At 43.3% G+C, this 18,871-nt stretch overlaps 1 protein-coding gene across 1 annotated transcript; it reads left to right on the forward strand.

Moving 5' to 3' along the window:
* The first annotated feature begins 7,326 nt into the window (after positions 1-7,326).
* On the forward strand, positions 7,327-9,348 carry LOC109903864 (antimicrobial peptide NK-lysin). The gene is made up of 5 exons (XM_020500862.2): positions 7,327-7,660; positions 7,831-7,910; positions 8,161-8,244; positions 8,370-8,527; positions 8,709-9,348. Exons 1-5 carry the CDS (start codon positions 7,612-7,614, stop codon positions 8,737-8,739), a joined length of 402 nt encoding a protein of 133 aa, XP_020356451.1. The 5' UTR covers positions 7,327-7,611; the 3' UTR covers positions 8,740-9,348.
* Positions 9,349-18,871: the final 9,523 nt, after the last annotated feature.

The raw sequence follows: 18,871 nt of genomic DNA on the forward strand, positions 1-18,871 counted from the left end.
GCATAAAAAAGCCAGACTACAGTTTGCAACTGCACATGGGGACAAAGATCGCACTTTTTGGTGTCCTCTGGTCTGATGAAACAAAAATAGAACTGTTTGGCCATAATGACCATTGTTATGTTTGGAGGAAAAAGGGGAGGCTTGCAAGCTAAAGAACACCCATCCCAAACGTGATGCACGGGGGTGGCAGCATCATGTTGTGGAGTTGCTTTGCTGCAGGAGGGACTGGTGCACTTCACAAAATAGATGGCATCATGAGGAAAGGAAAATCATGTGGATATATTGAAGCAACATCTCAAGACATCAGTCAGGAAGTTAATGCTTGGTTGCAAATGGGTCTTCCAAATGGACAATGACCCCAAGCATACTTCCAAAGTTATGGCAAAATGCCTTAAGGACAACAAAGTCAAGGTATTGGAGTGGCCATCACAAAGCCCTGACCTCAATCCTATAGAACATTTGTGGGCAGAACTGAAAAGGCATGTGCAAGCAAGGATGCCTACAAACCTGACTCCGTTACACCAGCTCTGTCAGGAGGAATGGGCAAAAATTTACCCAACTTATTTTGGGAAGCTTGTGGAAGGCTACCCGAAACATTTGACCTAAGTTAAACATTTTAAAGGCAATGCTACCAAATACTAATTGAGTGTATGTAAACTTCTGACCCACTGGGAATGTGATGAAAGAAATAAAAGCTGAAAGAAATAATTCTCTCTCCTATTATTCTGACATTTTACATTCTTAAAATAAAGTGGTGATTCTAGCTGACCTAAGACAGGGAATTCTTATTAGGATTAAATGTCAGGAATTGTGAAAAACTGTGTTTCAATGTATTTGGCTAAGGTGTATGTAAACTTCCGACTACAACTGTAGCTTTATATAGCAATAGGAAGTGGACGTCGAAAGACTGTTTGGCTCAGTAGGCTGCTTTGCAGGTGTTTCTGATGTACTGTACAGACAGTGCCTTTCAAAAGTATTAATCACGTCCCTGGGATTTCTTCAAATGTTATTGTGCTACAAAGTGTCAACAATCTACACAAAATGCTCTAATGTCAATGTCGAAGAAAGATGATTATTATTATTTTCTGATTAAGCTAGAGATATCAGTTTTTTTTTTGCATGGGCTGCGTCTCATTCTACCTCATCCGCCAATGGCGACCTAACTCATTGACCATCTGTTTTTCCATGTATGAACCTGTTTTTCAATGCTTTTCTATGGGCTAATAGCAGTAAGGCCAAATTCAATGTTTCATCCCCCAAAAAATGTTGATACTTAATGGGGACCTAAAATTCAAAATGAAATAACTAAATGATTCTTGGTATGACCATCCTAAAACAATTTCACATGTTAGCTTAGTGGAATAGAATAGATTTTAAAGCAGATTTAAGTCAAAACTGTAACTTGGCCATTCAGGAACATTTAATGTCTTCTTGGTAAGCAACACACGTTTAGATTTGTCCCTGTGTTATAGGTTATTGTCTTGCTGAAAGGGGAATTTCTCTCCCAGTGTCTGGTGTAAAGCAGACTGAACCAGGCTTTCCTCTAGGATTTTGCCTGTGCTTAGCTTCATCACATTTATTTATCATGAGAAGCTCCACCAGTATTTGCCGATGTCAAGCCTACCCATACCATGATGCAGCCACCACCATGCTTGAAAATAAGGAGCCAGTTTCTCAGTGATGTGTTGTGTTGTGTTGGATTTACCCCAAACATAAGGCTTTGCATTTAGGCCAAAAAGTGCATTTCTTTGCCATGTTTTTTTCTTCAGTATTACATTAGTGCCTTGTTGCATACAATATGCATGTTTTGGAATATTTTTATTCTGTATATTTGTATTCTTTTCACTCTATCATTTAAGTAATGATCCAAGATGGCGTAGCAGTCGGACGTCTTGTCGTGTCGTGTCCCTTGTATATATCGTATATATCGTTTTTTAAAACATATTTTTCTTCACATATCTTTTAAAACATTTTGCTAAACCTCAACTTCTAAATACTCTCCTGCAGGTGGGTGCCTCACCCAATGTAGCTATTTTTTCTAAAGTACTTATATTTACTTTGGATCCGGATCCCCTCAACTGAAGCTAGCCAGCTAACTACCAGGTATCAGTCAGCAAACCATTGCTAGCGATCTTCAGCTAACCGGTCATCAGCTAACCTTTAGCTCGGAAAGCTCTCGCCAGTTCGAACAACGCGACTCTAACCAGAGCATAACGGACCTATATATTTTTTAAATATTTTTTAAATATTTTTTTATCTCCGGATTCCCACCAGATTCCCATCGCAAACGGAACATTTTCAGCTGGATCTTCACAACTAGCTAACTAGCTAACCGCAAACCCGGATGATTACTCCTGGCTAGCGTTTCCACCCACTTAGCTTGAAGCTATCCCGGCCAGAGCTACTGTGCTACCACCGAAGCATACTCCTGGGCTACAATATCCAGGACCCACGACCGGTCTATCGATGTCACCGCACGAAGAGGCATAAACAGACTCACCCCATCGCGACGCCCCCCAAAGGCTAACTTTCTAGCCCTTGCTATCTCCCTGCTTGCTAATTTGGCCTGCTAACTGCTAGCTTGTTTAGCCCCGGTCCTCTAACTGCTACCTTGTTTAGCCCCGGTCCGCTAACTGCTACCTTGTTTAGCCCCGGCCTACTAACTGTTAGCTTGTTAGCACAGGCCTGCTAACCGTCTGAATCGCCACGTCCCAAACACTCACTGGACCCATATTTACTTTCAATCTCTTTTCGATTTTCCGGTAACCTGCCTCACCCAATGTGATATGGAATCGCTATTATTTTAAATTTTTAGAACACACTCAAGAACCTCCAGAAGCTAACCAGCTAACTAGCTACAAGCTATTTAGTCATTGTTAGCCACTGCTAGCGGCTTTTACCTTTTACCTTCTGCACAGCCAGACAGTTTTTTAACCTGGATAATACTCGCCAGTCCAGCTTCCCTGCCCCATCCACTGCTGCCCCCTGGACACTGATCACTTGGCTACATAGCTGATGCATGCTGGACTATCCATTAATCACGGTACTCCATTCTGCTTGATTATGTTTTATCTGTCGGCCCCAGCCGCACTCAGGCTCTGTGTGTCGTTAATCCGACCCTCCCTGCCTAGTCAACGCCATTTTACCTGCTGTTGTTGTGCTAGCTGATTAGCTGTTGTTGTCTCACCTACTGTTTTAGCTACTGTTTTAGCTAGCTCTCCCAATTCAACACCTGTGATTACTGTATGCCTCGCTGTATGTCTCTCTCAAATGTCAATGTGCCTTGTATACTGTTGTTCAGGTTAGTTATCATTGTTTTAGTTTACAATGGAGCCCCTAGTTCCACTCTTCATACCCCTGATACCTCCTTTGTCCCACCTCCCACACATGCGGTGACCTCACCCATTACAACCAGCATGTCCAGTGATACAACCTCTCTCATCATCACCCAGTGCCTGGGCTTACCTCCGCTGTACCCGCACCCCACCATACCCCTGTCTGCGCATTATGCCCTGAATATATTCTACCATGCCCAGAAATCTGCTCCTTTTACTCTCTGTCCCCAATGCTCTAGGCGACCAGTTTTGATAGCCTTTAGCCGCACCCTCATTCCACTCCTCCTCTGTTCCGCGGGTGATGTGGAGGTAAACCCAGGCCCTGCATGTCCCCAGGCACCCTCATTTGTTGACTTCTGTGATCGAAAAAGCCTTGGTTTCATGCATGTCAACATCAGAAGCCTCCTCCCTAAGTTTGTTTTACTCACTGCTTTAGCACACTCTGCTAACCCTGATGTCCTTGCCATGTCTGAATCCTGGCTCAGGAAGGCCACCAAAAATTCTGAGATTTCCATACCCAACTATAACATTTTCCGTCAAGATAGAACTGCCAAAGGGGGAGGAGTTGCAGTTTACTGCAGAGAGAGCCTGCAAAGTAATGTCATACTTTCCAGGTCCATACCCAAACAGTTCGAACTACTAATTTAGAAAATGACTCTCTCCAGAAATAAGTCTCTCACTGTTGCCGCCTGCTACCGACCCCCCTCAGCTCCCAGCTGTGCCCTGGGCACCATTTGTGAATTGATCGCCCCCCATCTAGCTTCAGAGTTTGTTCTGTTAGGTGACCTAAACTGGGATATGCTTAACACCCCGGCAGTCCTACAATCTAAGCTAGATGCCCTCAATCTCACACAAATCATCAAGGAAACCACCAGGTACAATCCTAAATCTTTAAACAAGGGCACCCTCATAGATGTCATCCTGACCAACTGGCCCTCCAAATACACCTCCGCTGTCTTCAACCAGGATCTCAGCGATCACTGCCTCATTGCCTGTATCCGCTACGGAGCCGCAGTCAAACGACCACCACTCATCACTGTCAAACGCTCCCTAAAACACTTCTGTGAGCAGGCCTTTCTTATCGACCTGGCCCGGGTTTCCTGGAAGGACATTGACCTCATCCCGTCAGTTGAGGATGCCTGGTCATTCTTTAAAAGTAACTTCCTCACCATTTTAGATAAGCATGCTCCTTTCAAAAAATGCAGAACTAAGAACAGATATAGCCCTTGGTTCACTCCAGACCTGACTGCCCTCGACCAGCACAAAAATATCCTGTGGCGGACTGCAATAGCATCGAATAGTCCCCGCGATATGCAACTGTTCAGGGAAGTCAGGAACCAATACACGCAGTCAGTCAGGAAAGCTAAGGCCAGCTTCTTCAGGCAGAAGTTTGCATCCTGTAGCTCCAACTCCAAAAGGTTCTGGGAAACTGTGAAGTCCATGGAGAACAAGAGCACCTCCTCCCAGCTGCCCACTGCACTGAGGCTAGGTAACACGGTCACCACCGATAAATCCATGATTATCAAAAACTTCAACAAGCATTTCTCAACAGCTGGCCATGCCTTCCGCCTGGCTACTCCAACCTCGGCCAACAGCTCCGCCCCCCCCCCCGCAGCTACTCGCCTAAGCCTCTCCAGGTTCTCCTTTACCCAAATACAGATAGCAGATGTTCTGAAAGAGCTGCAAAACCTGGACCCGTACAAATCAGCTGGGCTTGACAATCTGGACCCTCTATTTCTGCAACTATCCGCCGCCATTGTCGCAACCCCTATTACCAGCCTGTTCAACCTCTCTTTCATATCGTCTGAGATCCCCAAGGATTGGAAAGCTGCCGCAGTCATCCCCCTCTTCAAAGGGGGAGACACCCTGGACCCAAACTGTTACAGACCTATATCCATCCTGCCCTGCCTATCTAAGGTCTTCGAAAGCCAAGTCAACAAACAGGTCACTGACCATCTCGAATCCCACCGTACCTTCTCCGCTGTGCAATCTGGTTTCCGAGCCGGTCACGGGTGCACCTCAGCCACGTTCAAGGTCCTAAACGATATCATAACCGCCATCGATAAAAGACAGTACTGTGCAGCCGTCTTCATCGACCTTGCCAAGGCTTTCGACTCTGTCAATCACCATATTCTTATCGGCAGACTCAGTAGCCTCGGTTTTTCGGATGACTGCCTTGCCTGGATCACCAATTACTTTGCAGACAGAGTTCAGTGTGTCAAATCGGAGGGCATGCTGTCCGGTCCTCTGGCAGTCTCTATGGGGGTGCCACAGGGTTCAATTCTCGGGCCGACTCTTTTCTCTGTATATATCAATGATGTTGCTCTTGCTGCGGGCGATTCCCTGATCCACCTCTACGCAGACGACACCATTCTATATACTTCCGGCCCGTCCTTGGACACTGTGCTATCTAACCTCCAAACGAGCTTCAATGCCATACAACTATCCTTCCGTGGCCTCCAACTGCTCTTAAACGCTAGTAAAACCAAATGCCTGCACCCGCACGCCTGACCAGCATCACCACCCTGGATGGTTCCGACCTTGAATATGTGGACATCTATAAGTACCTAGGTGTCTGGCTAGACTGTAAACTCTCCTTCCAGACTCATATCAAACATCTCCAATCGAAAATCTAATCAAGAGTCGGCTTTCTATTCCGCAACAAAGCCTCCTTCACTCACGCCGCCAAACTTACCCTAGTAAAACTGACTATCCTACCGATCCTCGACTTCGGCGATGTCATCTACAAAATTGCTTCCAACACTCTACTCAGCAAACTGGATGCAGTTTATCACAGTGCCATCCGCTTTGTCACTAAAGCACCTTATACCACCCACCACTGCGACTTGTATGCTCTAGTCGGCTGGCCCTCGCTACATATTCGTCGCCAGACCCACTGATGGTCATCTACAAGTCCATGCTAGGTAAAGCTCCGCCTTATCTCAGTTCACTGGTCACGATGGCAACACCCATCCGTAGCACGCGCTCCAGCAGGTGTATCTCACTGATCATCCCTAAAGCAAACACCTCATTTGGCCGCCTTTCGTTCCAGTTCTCTGCTGCCTGTGACTGGAACGAATTGCAAAAATCGCTGAAGTTGGAGGCTTTCATCTCCCTCACCAACTTCAAACATCTGCTATCTGAGCAGCTAACCGATCGCTGCAGCTGTACATAGTCTATCGGTAAATAGCCCACCCATTTTTATCTACCTCATCCCCATACTGTTTTTATTTATTTACTTTTCTGCTCTTTTACACACCAATATCTCTACCTGTACATGACCATCTGATCATTTATCACTGTAATTATTCGCCTACCTCCTCATGCCTTTTGCACACAATGTATATAGACTCCCCCTTTTTTCTACTGTGTTATTGACTTGTTAATTGTTTACTCCATGTGTAACTCTGTGTTGTCTGTTCACACTGCTATGCTTTATCTTGGCCAGGTCGCAGTTGCAAATGAGAACTTGTTCTCAACTAGCCTACCTGGTTAAATAAAGGTGAAATAAATAAATAAAAAATAATTATTGTGGAGTCACTACTATGTTGTTGACCCATCCTAAGTTTCCTCCCATAAGTTTCATTCCTGTCCTGCAGCTTAGTTCAGAAGGACGACCGTATCTTTGATGTGTCCGGGTGGTTTAATACATAATCCACAGCATAACTATTAACAGTGAATGTCTGATTTGTTATTGTTACCCATCTACCAATCGCTACCCTTCTTTGTGAGGCTTTTGAAAAGCTCCCTGGTCTTTGTAGTTGTATCTGTGCTTGAAATTCAATACTTGTCTGAGGGACCTTACAGATGTTGAACGTAAGTGGGACAGAGGAAGGGTTAGTCATTCAAAAATCATGTCCACCTCTACTTTTTCACACAGAGTGAGTCAATGTAACTTATGTGATTTGTTAAGCCATTTAAAAAAAATCCTGAACTAATTTAGGCTTGCTTGAACAAAGGGGCTAAACACTTTTGTAACGACTATATTTTAGTTATCACATTTTGAGTAGATTGTTGAAAGAAATAATAACAATGTAATCCCATTTTGTATCACAATAAAATATGAAGACATCCAAGGGGTAACTGTAATTGACAAATGAAAATGAAGATAAGACAGTGGAGATGAAAAAGAGATTAAAGGTTGTCGTGGGTGGGGGTTGTACAGGGGGATGTGGGTAGACAGGCCTCGGTGTATAAAGGGGCTTGTCTGAATCATAAGTCACTTTACCAAACCCCACCACAACTTTACTCTTCACATCACTTACCACCACAAATCATGAAGACATCTCTGGTCCTCCTTACCCTCAGCCTACTGGCTTGTTCAGGTGAGCTTTCATTTGTTAACTCAAGTAGTAACTGCTGTAAATGGAGCAGATACATTCGATTGGGTCACGGTGTACGATAATCTGTAAAAGGGGGGACCTAAAATCCACTCCAAGTTCACCTTTCGTTTCAGTACAATATAATGGAATGTTGTACCATTTTTACTTCACAGTTTGGGACGTCTGTGGACAATGCCAAGAGGTTAACCTTGATGACCAGGAAGTAGTGGAAGCACTGCCAGAAAAGCACATGGTAACAGTATACTATATGGTCAAAATTGTATGAACTAGCAGTAGACATTTCTGCAACGTTCTATTGGAATACTCAACTAACCTGCTACTGTGTAACAGCACTTAACCAAATACATGAATGCATCCAAGACATTGATGAAACTCTTGTCCAACCTGACTTTCACTCTTACATTACGTATTCAAATGTACTTAAACCATAATACTGAATACATCACACCATGTACATTGTTGTCTGTTTATGCTTTCCAAAGGTGCAACAGTTAAAGGGAACATGCTGGGCGTGTATGTGGGCACTGAACAAAGTGAAGAAACACATCTCCTCTTCCTCTAGCAAGGTAACTACCCAATAGCATTACAATTCATGAGTGTCCCTTCCAAGAAATGTCACTATTTACTCATTACTGAAATATTTCTCAGAAAATTTCAATTTCAACTGGTGTTGATGATTTCTCTTCAATAGGTGCAGATAAAGCAGAAGCTATTGTCTGTTTGCGATAAATTGGGCCTCCTTAAATCTCTGTGTAAAGGCATGGTGAAAAGGCACTTGTGGGTGTTGGTTGAGGAGCTTAGCACCAGCGATGACGTGAGGACCATCTGCATTAACATTAAGGCCTGCAAGTGAGTCGAAGAAACTGCTCTGGATACTCTTTAGTGACTGTTCAGATGACCTAATAGTATAGAGATTATCACCTGAGCTTGTTAATTGAAACACTATTGAATAGAATGTATTCATTAATACATAATATGGGGTTATGTCTTATGATCTTCCACTCATGTCATCTTTTTGTGTATCTTTTAGACCAAAATACATTTTGGATCTGAGCTACTGACCAAGCAGCCAGTATCCAGATTCCAAAGTGAGAAGATGGATGTTCAGGTGTCAAGACAATGCTATGCTGCCAGCCTCTTGCCTTTTCTCAAATTCGTCACGACACATGAATGATATGTTATTGGAATGATTATATGTTCTGAAATAATGTTTTTGGAACATTATTATAATAGTGTATATTATAGTATGTATAGTCAACATTTTTTATCATGTAATTTTTGTTCACTTTTTGCTATTTTAGTATAAAATATTATTCTCTGAATTTCTTATGTTTGTGTGAATTTTTTGGCCAGCAAAAAATCAACTTAATTTAATATAGAGTACAACTGCTACCCTTCTTTGACACCAACTTCTTTATCCAAAAGAAAACCTTTGGCATCTGAACCCATTTTTACTCATCCGAAGTAAAGAATTACATGATAAAACAATGATAAAACATTTCATGACAATGTCTAAACTCATGTTGACATTTTTATTTAGAATCTCAGCTTTCTGTAAAGAATCTTGATCGCTTTGTAGGAAATTACATCCAGCAAGGGCTGTCGTCTGAAAAATGTATAGAAATATGAATTATTAAGATTGTGATTAAAAGCAATTTTCACACCTTTTTCACAAAGATTTGAGGAAGCAAATTTCACCACAGACTGCCACCAGCCTCTGTTTGATCTCTTCATTTAGAGTATAAACACATGACATACAGTGCATTCAGAAAGTATTCAGACCCCTTGTAACGGTTCTCTTTAGGTGAAGTAGAGGCGGACCAAAACGCAGCGTGATTATATTGATTCATGTTTAATAAAAACAGATAAACACGAACACTACAAAAACAATAAACAGCTGGTGCAAAACACAGAGACAGGAACAATCACCCACAAACACACAGTGAAACCCAGGCTACCTAAATATGGTTCCCAATCAGAGACAATGACTAACACCTGCCTCTGATTGAGAACCATATCAGGCCAGACATAGAAATAGACAAACAAGACATCCAACATAGAATGCCCACTCAGATCACACCCTGACCAACCAAAACAGAAACATACAAAGCAAACTATGGTCAGGGTGTGACACCCCGTCACTTTTTCCACATTTTGTTACGTTACATCCTTATTCTAAAATGGATTCCGTTGTTTTTACCCTCATCAATCGACACACAATACCCGATATTGACAAAGCAAAAACTGTTTATAATTATTTATTTTGCAAATGCATTGAAAATTTAAAAAACGGGAAATATTACATTTCCATAAGTATTCAGACACTTTACTCAGTACTTTGTTGGCAGAGATTACAGCCTAGAGTCTTCTTGGATATGATGCTACAAGCTTGGCACTGTATTTTGGGGAGTTTATCCCTTTCTTCTCTGCAGATCCTCTCAAGCTCTGTCAGATTGGATGGGGAGCGTCGCTTCACAGCAATTTTCGGTCCCTCCAGAGACTTGTCCCAAAGCCACGTTATCTAGGCTGTGTGCTTAGAGTCGTTGTCCTGTTGGAAGGTTAACCTTTGCCCCAGACTGAGGTCCTGAGCATTCTGGAGCAGGTTTTCATCAAAGATCTTTCTGTACTTTGCTCAGTTCGTCTTTCCCTCAATCCTGACTAGTCTTCCAGTCCCTGCCGCTGAAAAACATCCCCACAGCATGATGCTGCCACCACAATGCTTCACTGTAGGGATGGTGCCAGGTTTCCTCCAGAGGTGACGCTTATGGCATTCAGGCCAAGGAGTTCAATCTTGGTCTCATCAGACTAGAGAATGTTGTTTCTCATGGTCCGAGAGTCCTTTAGGTGTCTTTTATTGAGGAGTGGCTTCCGTCTGGCTACTCTACCATAAAGGCCTGATTGGTGTAGTGCTGCAGAAATGATTGTCCTTCTGGAAGGTTCTCCATCTCCACATAGGAACTCTAGAGCTTTGTGAGAGTGACCATCGGGTTCTTGGTCACCTCCCTGACCAAGTCCCTTCTCCCCCGATTGCTCAGTTTGGCCGGGCGGCCAGCTCTAGGAAGAGTCTTGGTGGTTCCAAACTTCAATGCTCTAGACAATTTTTTGTACCCTTCCCCAGATCAGTGCCTCGACACAATCCTATTTCGGCACTCTATGGACAATTCCTTCGACCTCATGGCTTGGTTTTTGCTCTGACATGCACTGTCAACTGTGGGACCTTATATAGACAGGTGTGTGCCTTTCCAAATAATGTCCAATCAATTGAATTTACCACAGGTGGACTCCAAGTTGTAGAAACATCTCAAGGATGATCAATGGAAACAGGAAGCACCTGAGCTCAATTTTGAGTCTCATAGCAAAGGGTCTGAATATATCTGAACATAAGGTATGTTTTTTATTTGCAAAAATGTCTAAAACCCTGTTTTCGCTTTGCTTGTTGATTGTTAAAAAAAATTTTTTTAGAATGAGGCTGTAACGTAACAAAATGTGGAAAATGTGAAGGAGTCTGAATACCTTCAGAATGCACAGTATTATATATAAGCCAAATAAGACATTATGAAGGCTCACACATTCTTATAACAAGCATTAAAGGGAAACTGCATTTCCTGATTTAGCCTTGTTTTTCATCGATGCTCATTAAGAAATGCTAGCCGCCATCGCTGAAGGCAAACTGTTACGATGAGCAAAGGGGGGGAACCCAAGAGCCGACTAAGCAGAGGAAACCAGGATGAATGTACAATATGTTTATTGAACACAGCAAATGGGGATCAAAAAAAAAAACTGGATCTAGAGCAAAGACAACAGGCTAGAAACATAACTGACTGGTAGAGATTACAATCTAGCACTGTGAAGATGGCAGGCTTGAGTATATGTAGAGGTCAGGATTATGGGACGATATGCAGCTGGTAGGGATTGCTCTGACTCCAGCACACCTGTCTCCAACCACACAATCACACCATGAGAGAGAGTATACCGGGAGAGAACTGAAGGTTAGGACAACACCAGATGGACACCAGAGGGTGTAGTGGGAGCAGATGTGACACAAACGAGAGTCATCTTGGGTTATAGATAGAAATTATAGATAAAACGTATCGGAGCTCATCAGCTGTTGGACATAAACATTACACAACAAGTTGGAAATCGCAAATTCAACAATGAGTTATTTGGAAGGAATAAGTGGCTAACTGCAAGCATTGCAATGCAATCCCTAGCCTGTAGTTCGGGAGAGTGGATGTGTGGTCCAACTCTGGGTTTAAGGGTCTCTTTTCCAAGCTTAAAAGGATAAACATTCAACATTGGCCATGCTGTCAATGCAATGCTCTGACTGGGAAAACATGTTTTGAACGGTCATCCAACACAGAATACGAAGTCGGGAACTTGGGCCTCTTTCTAGAGCTCCGACCTGAATATCACTCATGTCACGATTCAACCTTGCTTTTTCGGAGTTCCCAGTTGTTTTGAAAGACAATATTCCAGAGAATGGCAGACTTTGATGACAAAGTTAGAAAATTTGCCCACAAAGGACCGCTGCGCCACCTTCCTGTTCAAGTGAATAGCCTATAGCCTGTTTTTGTGAAATGTCATAATCGAATCCTGTAAGAGCTTTCATTGTCTGCTTATAAGCCCCCTTTATTTATCCTACGGTTCTGACTCGGTGTACATGGAGAATAATGTAAGAATGGCCTATGTTCTGAATTCTGTCGCTGTACATTTCAAAGTGCTGAACAAATTGTAATATTGACTATGCCCTGTCCTACCTCGCTCATTAATGTCTTAATCGAAATTAAAGATTGCCTCTTCTCCGCTCGTCGTCCTCTTATGCCATAGTGTGTCAGTAGAAACCACATTTGTTCAGCAAGTTAGCCATATCAGCAATTTTTTTTAAAGGCAGTAAATGAGGCTCAATGAACTGTTTCACTGCCAGACAAGGCTCCACCATGTGTAGCGGCAGTAAGGTGTTGGGACTGCTGTAGGGACGCTGCTGTTGGGACAGCTTTATGTAGTCCAACACATTTTAGAGTGGCCTTTTATTGTTCACAGCACAAGGTGCACCTGTGTAATGATCATGCTGTTTAATCTGCTTCTGTTATGATATGCCACACCTGTCAGATGGATTATCTTGGCAAAGGAGAAATGCTCATTAACAGTGATGTAAAGACATTTGTGCACAACATTTTAGAGAAATAAGCTTTTTGTGCGTTTGGAAAATTTCTGGGATCTTTTATTTCAGCTCATGAAACATGGGACCAACACTTTACATGTTTTGTTTATATTTTTGTTTAGTATAGCTAGCTGGAACCAGCTATTTCTGATCGATATACTTCGCCAAAGTACCCAAACAAAGGAGAAGGAGAGCGATGAGCGGCAGCAGTATCAAACCACCGAGGCCGCCGCCAAGCCCTCAGCGTTGATGCTGCAGATTTCTAGGTACAGTAGCTTTGTGTGCAGAGCCTACCCACCCGTCCACAAGTGCCGCCAGGATAGTGGCCTCCAACTGTTCCTGATGATCTTGGAACAGAGGAGCCAGCCCAGGTTAGCCTTGAATCCTAGCCTAGCTGCAGGCTTTCTGTCAATTAACACATTTTATTAATTAAAAGCTTCTATGGAGGAACTTTGAATGTCTTTGAACTTCGGAGTTGGTTATAAAATTGGACCAGAGAAAACGTTAGCTAGTTAGAACAAAATAATAGCCCTCGCCAGTTAGTAGGTGGAAAAGCCAGGCAAAATCTGTGAAGTTAGCACCAGCAACAACAGATAACATTAGCTAGCTATATAAGTTAGAAAGCTAGCTTTCTAGCTACACTGACAGTTGTCAGTGTTGTTGTTTCTCCATGTAGAATTCACCACATTTCGTGTATATGTATTAGTAGCCTACTTCATTCTTTGGAGGTGGAACCTAAACAAGCATTTCCTCTCTAGGACAGGATTATGTCGAAATAGGGGCGGCATTTAAAACCTGTTCAGCTAGCCCTGCAAACAAAAATGAGTCGTTAAGTGTGTCCCAGGAACTTCACAAAATTGTTGCCTAAAGTTGTAAAGACATTGTGAAATGGTCCTTCGGAGATTTTGTCTAGTTCCTGGTTAGTTCCCGGGACGTCCCCGAAGGATGATTTTAGGATGTTCTTGGGATGTATCTTGACCCTGTGGAGGTTTTGTCTAGTAGGAGAGAGTGGGTAAGCTAAGCCAAACGGTTAGTTTTGCCACCCCTTGTTTCTAGAAACCATACACATAATTAATAATGTGACCAGATTTTTAGGAAAAGGTATTCATTTCATGGAGTCTGTGAAGGAAGAAACCAGATGGAAAAAGTGGTAAGCAAGTTGCGTTCCAAAAATAATATGTATTGTGTTATAGGTTTCATGATGCTTGTACCTTAACCAAAGTAGATCATTTTAAGATTGTTTTATACATCAGTTGGGGTCTTTATAAGCTACAATATGAGGTCCTAAACCTAGCATGAATGTCACGCGGAGCGGAACAGGTGAACCCAAGAGCAGACTTAGACGAGAAGATTGGGATGAAGTAACTAAGGTATTTTTTTAAACACAGGGGGAAGATGGGGTGCAGGCCAGGGGAAGCTCGGACGGGTTGCAGGAAGCCAGGTGCGGAGGCTGAGGCTGGAGCAAGGGGAGTTGGACTGGGTAAGCAGGTCCGGAGAGGAATCCAAGGATGCCGTGGAGTGGGGGATCCAGGACAGAGTAGCAGGACTGACAAGATGTGGGTCTGGAGACAGGGGCCAAAGTCAGAGCGGGCATAACTGTAGCGGAGAGGAAAACTACGTCAGGCAAGGGTAAACAGGCATAACATGAAAACAGGATCTAAGCAGGAACAAATGGCTAAAAAACACAGACTGATTGGGCAGAGGTTACGATCTGGCAGCGTGGAAGTGGCAGGGCTGAGTATTTGTAGAGGTCTTGATTATAGAACAGGTTGCAGCTGGTGAGTATCTGCTCTGCCTCCAGTACACCTGTCTCCGCCCACACAATCACACACACACACACACATAAAGAGGAAGAGGGAGAGAGCACTGGGGGAGTGGCAGCAGGTTAGGGAGACACAGGATGAGAAGTAGAGGGTGTGACAGGAGCAGATGTAACAATGAAAGTCCATCCTTGTAGCTATCAGCAATCTTAAAATGTGTAAATATTTGTATGAATATAACAAGATTCAACAACTGAGACATAAACTGAACAATTTCCACAGACATGTGACTAACAGAAATTGAATAATTTGTCCCTGAACAAAGGGGGGTCAAAATCAAAAGTAACAGTCAGTATCTGGCGTGGCCACTAGCTGCATTAAGTACTGCGGTGCATCTCCTCCTCATGGACTGCACCAGATTTGCCAGTTCTTGCTGTGAGATGTTACCCCACTCTGCCACCAAGGCACCTGCACCATCCTGGATATTTCTGGGGGGAATGGCCCTAGCCCTCACCCTCCGATCCAACAGGTCCCAGACTTGCTCAATGGGATTGAGATCCGGGCTCTTCGCTGGCCATGACAGAACACTGACATTCCTGTCTTGCAGAAAATCAAGCACAGAACGAGCAGTTTGGCTGGTGGCATTGTCATGCTGGAGGGTCATGTCAAGATGAGCTTGCAGGAAGGGTAACACATGAGGGAGGAGGATGTCTTCCCTGCAACGCACAGCGTTGAGATTGCCTGCAATGACAACAAACTCTGTCCGATGATGCTGTGACACACCGCCCCAGACCGTGACGAACCCTCCACCTCCAAATCGATCCCGCTCCAGAGTACAGGCCTCAGTGTAACGCTCATTCCTTCGACGATAAACACAAATCCGACCATCACCCCATGTGAGACAAAACTGCGGGCAGTTGTTGTTGCCATCCTGTACCTGTCCCGCAGGTGTGATGTTCAGATGTACCTATCCTGTGCAGGTGTTGTTACATGTGGTCTACCACTGCGAGGACGATCAGCTGTCAGTCCTGTCTCCCTGTAGCGCTGTCTTAGGCGTCTCACAGTACGGACATTGCAATTTATTGCCCTGGCCACATCTGCAGACCTCATGCCTAAGGCACGTTCACACAGATGAGCAGGGACCCTGGGCATCTTTCTTTTGGTGTTTTTCCAGAGTCAGTAGAAAGGCCTCTTTATTAGGGTCCTAAGTTTTCATAACAGTGACATTAATTGCCTACCGTCTGTAAGCTGTTAATGTCTTAACGACCGTGCATGTTCATTAATTGTTTATGGTTCATTGAACAGGCATGTGTTTAAACCCTTTACAATGAAGATCTGTGAAGTTATTTGGATTTTTACAAATTATCTTTGAAAGACAGGGTCCTGAAAAAGGGACGTTTCTTTTCTTGCTGAGTTTATTTAGTCAACATGTTTGACTTGGGGTAAGTTGATCCAATGGCCACCATACCCCATACAAATTAATTACAAATTATGATTTTATGCACAATATGCATAGTATCTTTGCAATTTGTCATGCATATTAACTCATTTGTATTATTACAGAGCAGACATCATCAAGCCCTGTGTATACAAATGTAAAACAAGCAGGGGTTTAGCTCCCTTTGAGGTTCTAAAGAGAGCAGCCAAGGAAGTGAGAGAATGGAAGGAAATAAATCCATTCGAGCAGCAGAAAGGGATGAAAAAATATACTGAATGACACTGAAGAGCAGGGTTGGGGAGTAACATGTAATCTGATTTAAAATTAAAACAGAACTGTAATCAGTTACATTACCAGAATAAATATTGTAATCAGAATACAGATACTTTTGAAAAACTAGATTACTTCTTGGATTACTTTTAAATGCAATAACACACAACATGATACATTTCTGTTTTCTCAACGACATTCTCAACGGCATTGAAAAAATATGCAAGTTTAAGTTTGTTCCATGTGATCGAGTCTAACCACAAGTCAGAGATCACTATGATGACACACCAAATGCGTTTGATGGATCCTTTTTGTCTTTCGCACATATCTGTGCGAAAGAGAGGCTATGAAATAGTAGCAGAGGCACACAAGGTCTGATACCTGTCACATGGAGTCGGAGCTTGCGGACCAGTTTAATGGGCTTAGTTGCCTCAAATGCAGAGAACTTGCCTACGAATTGCTACAACAAAACAAAATCCCAGTCCCAGACAACTGGTCAAGAAATGGAAGGGTAAGTGATATTGAACAGAGAGATCTATATCTGAATGAAGGCATACATTTAAGATATACAATATACCACACCCCATTCCATGAATTAAACTTTGACCTACCAGCACCATCACCCACTGTTACAGTACACCATTACCCACGTACCCCAAGGCGGCTCAATTTACGCTGCCCCTATATTCAACTTACCCCATGTTAAGAGACCGCTTTTTTTGGACAAGATATGTTTTCAAAACGTATGTTTACATGAATTCTGATTACTACCAGGGATACACAACATCCAGAAATATATGTAGATATCTTTGTTAGAAATAATACCATATTTCCCTTGACGTAGTGATGCTGAATGTAAAAATTGCTGAACATACCCCACTCACCCCTACCCGGTTTGTTCTGGGGATGTCCCCAAGGATGTTTATAGGATACACTTAGAACGTTCTGTCATGGTCACCTGGAGGTTTTTGTCTCGTTCCCGGCTTGTTTCCGGAGATGTCAGCTGAACAAAACAAAAACTCTACCCACGGCACATGAACCCTAGTTTTATTACACGTGGTTAAATTATCCGCCCAGATACTAGAAGGTTGAGTCATACCATAGACTCTTATATTATTGGACAACTGAGGGAAATGGACCAAGTGGATAGAATGGACGAGGGCATGTTGAGCTACAGGAGAGTTATGATTGTTTGAGGGGCCAGCTGTTGAAGGATACCAGCCAGGAGGCCAATGCCAGTTTTCACAACGGGCACTGACACACAGCTCATTGGCATGACAACTGGGAGAGTGTGAGTTATTAACGTCAGCCTCATGTTCATTCAACGACTTAAACGACTCTATGGGGAACCTCAGTTAAGCTACAACCTGCAACTCTTAATATAATCCTCAACACACTTTTGAGGCAACTTCCACTACTCATTTCATAGGTCAGTGATTTATTAATAGTTGTATATAAATCCGGGGGATGAATCAAATGATTGTTTTGACAAACTGTGGCACCTGGCATGCTATATACCTGTGAGGAGTCTTTTGTTGATTAAAGTATTTCTGTAACTTCGGTAGAAGGTCGTGTTGAGATGGCATACCTCAAGCATCTTCTTACTTTCCCCGGCAATCACACTGAGTATCACTGAATATCACTGAGTATCTGGAGTCCAGGCATTCCTAGCTGAGGCGAAGCAATGAAGCGGCCAAGTGGGTTTTGCTGTGTCACAGCTCATTTTTGCTACAGTTTCCCTTTTGTTTTTCTGTCAGTGGCTTCCTTTTTTCGTTTGAATGTTGCCTTCCAAAACGAGCCACGTGACAAACTACTACCACAGCCTGTCTATTATGGCTTAGAGCTAGACACATTTTTTTTTTAGCACCTCTTTCTTTCCCACGACACGCACGCACGTGCGCAAGCACACACACACACACACCCACCGACTCACACCCACCCACACCCTTGTGCGACAAAGTGTACATTGTGTGATATATGTCAAATAAACACCCGTTGGATTCACCAAGCTGGGTAGCACTTTTGTTCATGCTGCAACACTCTAAATGCTAAATGTTGCCAGTGCAATACAGGCTCATGTCAGGCCAACACCAATGTAGGATGTCATGACAAAGACAGAGAACAGGGGTAGCAAGACAAGGGCACGTCTTTAGAACGGTTTCTGCCTCCTGACAAAATAATAATCCAGCAGTCACAGCCACCACACTTCTGAACAGCTGCCTAATGGGGCAACTGAACCTGAGAGGTGCAGTTAAACCATCTCCTAATAATGGACCTCATGGTTTATCCTCTGCTGCAGTCAAGGTCGAGGGGACCGAACATGAGCAGAGTGGTTTCCTAACGTGTGCACCGGATTGGAAAGTGTCAGAAAAGAGTTAATACCACTTCACCCTGAAGTAACATTCTTCAGATTGACTGTCACAGTTATTTTTTGGAATTACTGCCACACAACTCGGACACCCATGCATACCCCACAAGACATGCCATCAGAGGTCTCTTCACAGTCCCCAAGTCCAAAACAGACTATGTGAGGCGCACAGTACTACATAGAGACATGACTACAG

This window comes from Oncorhynchus kisutch, linkage group LG14, assembly GCF_002021735.2.
Source record: "Oncorhynchus kisutch isolate 150728-3 linkage group LG14, Okis_V2, whole genome shotgun sequence".
NCBI classification, from domain to species: Eukaryota; Metazoa; Chordata; class Actinopteri; order Salmoniformes; family Salmonidae; genus Oncorhynchus; species Oncorhynchus kisutch.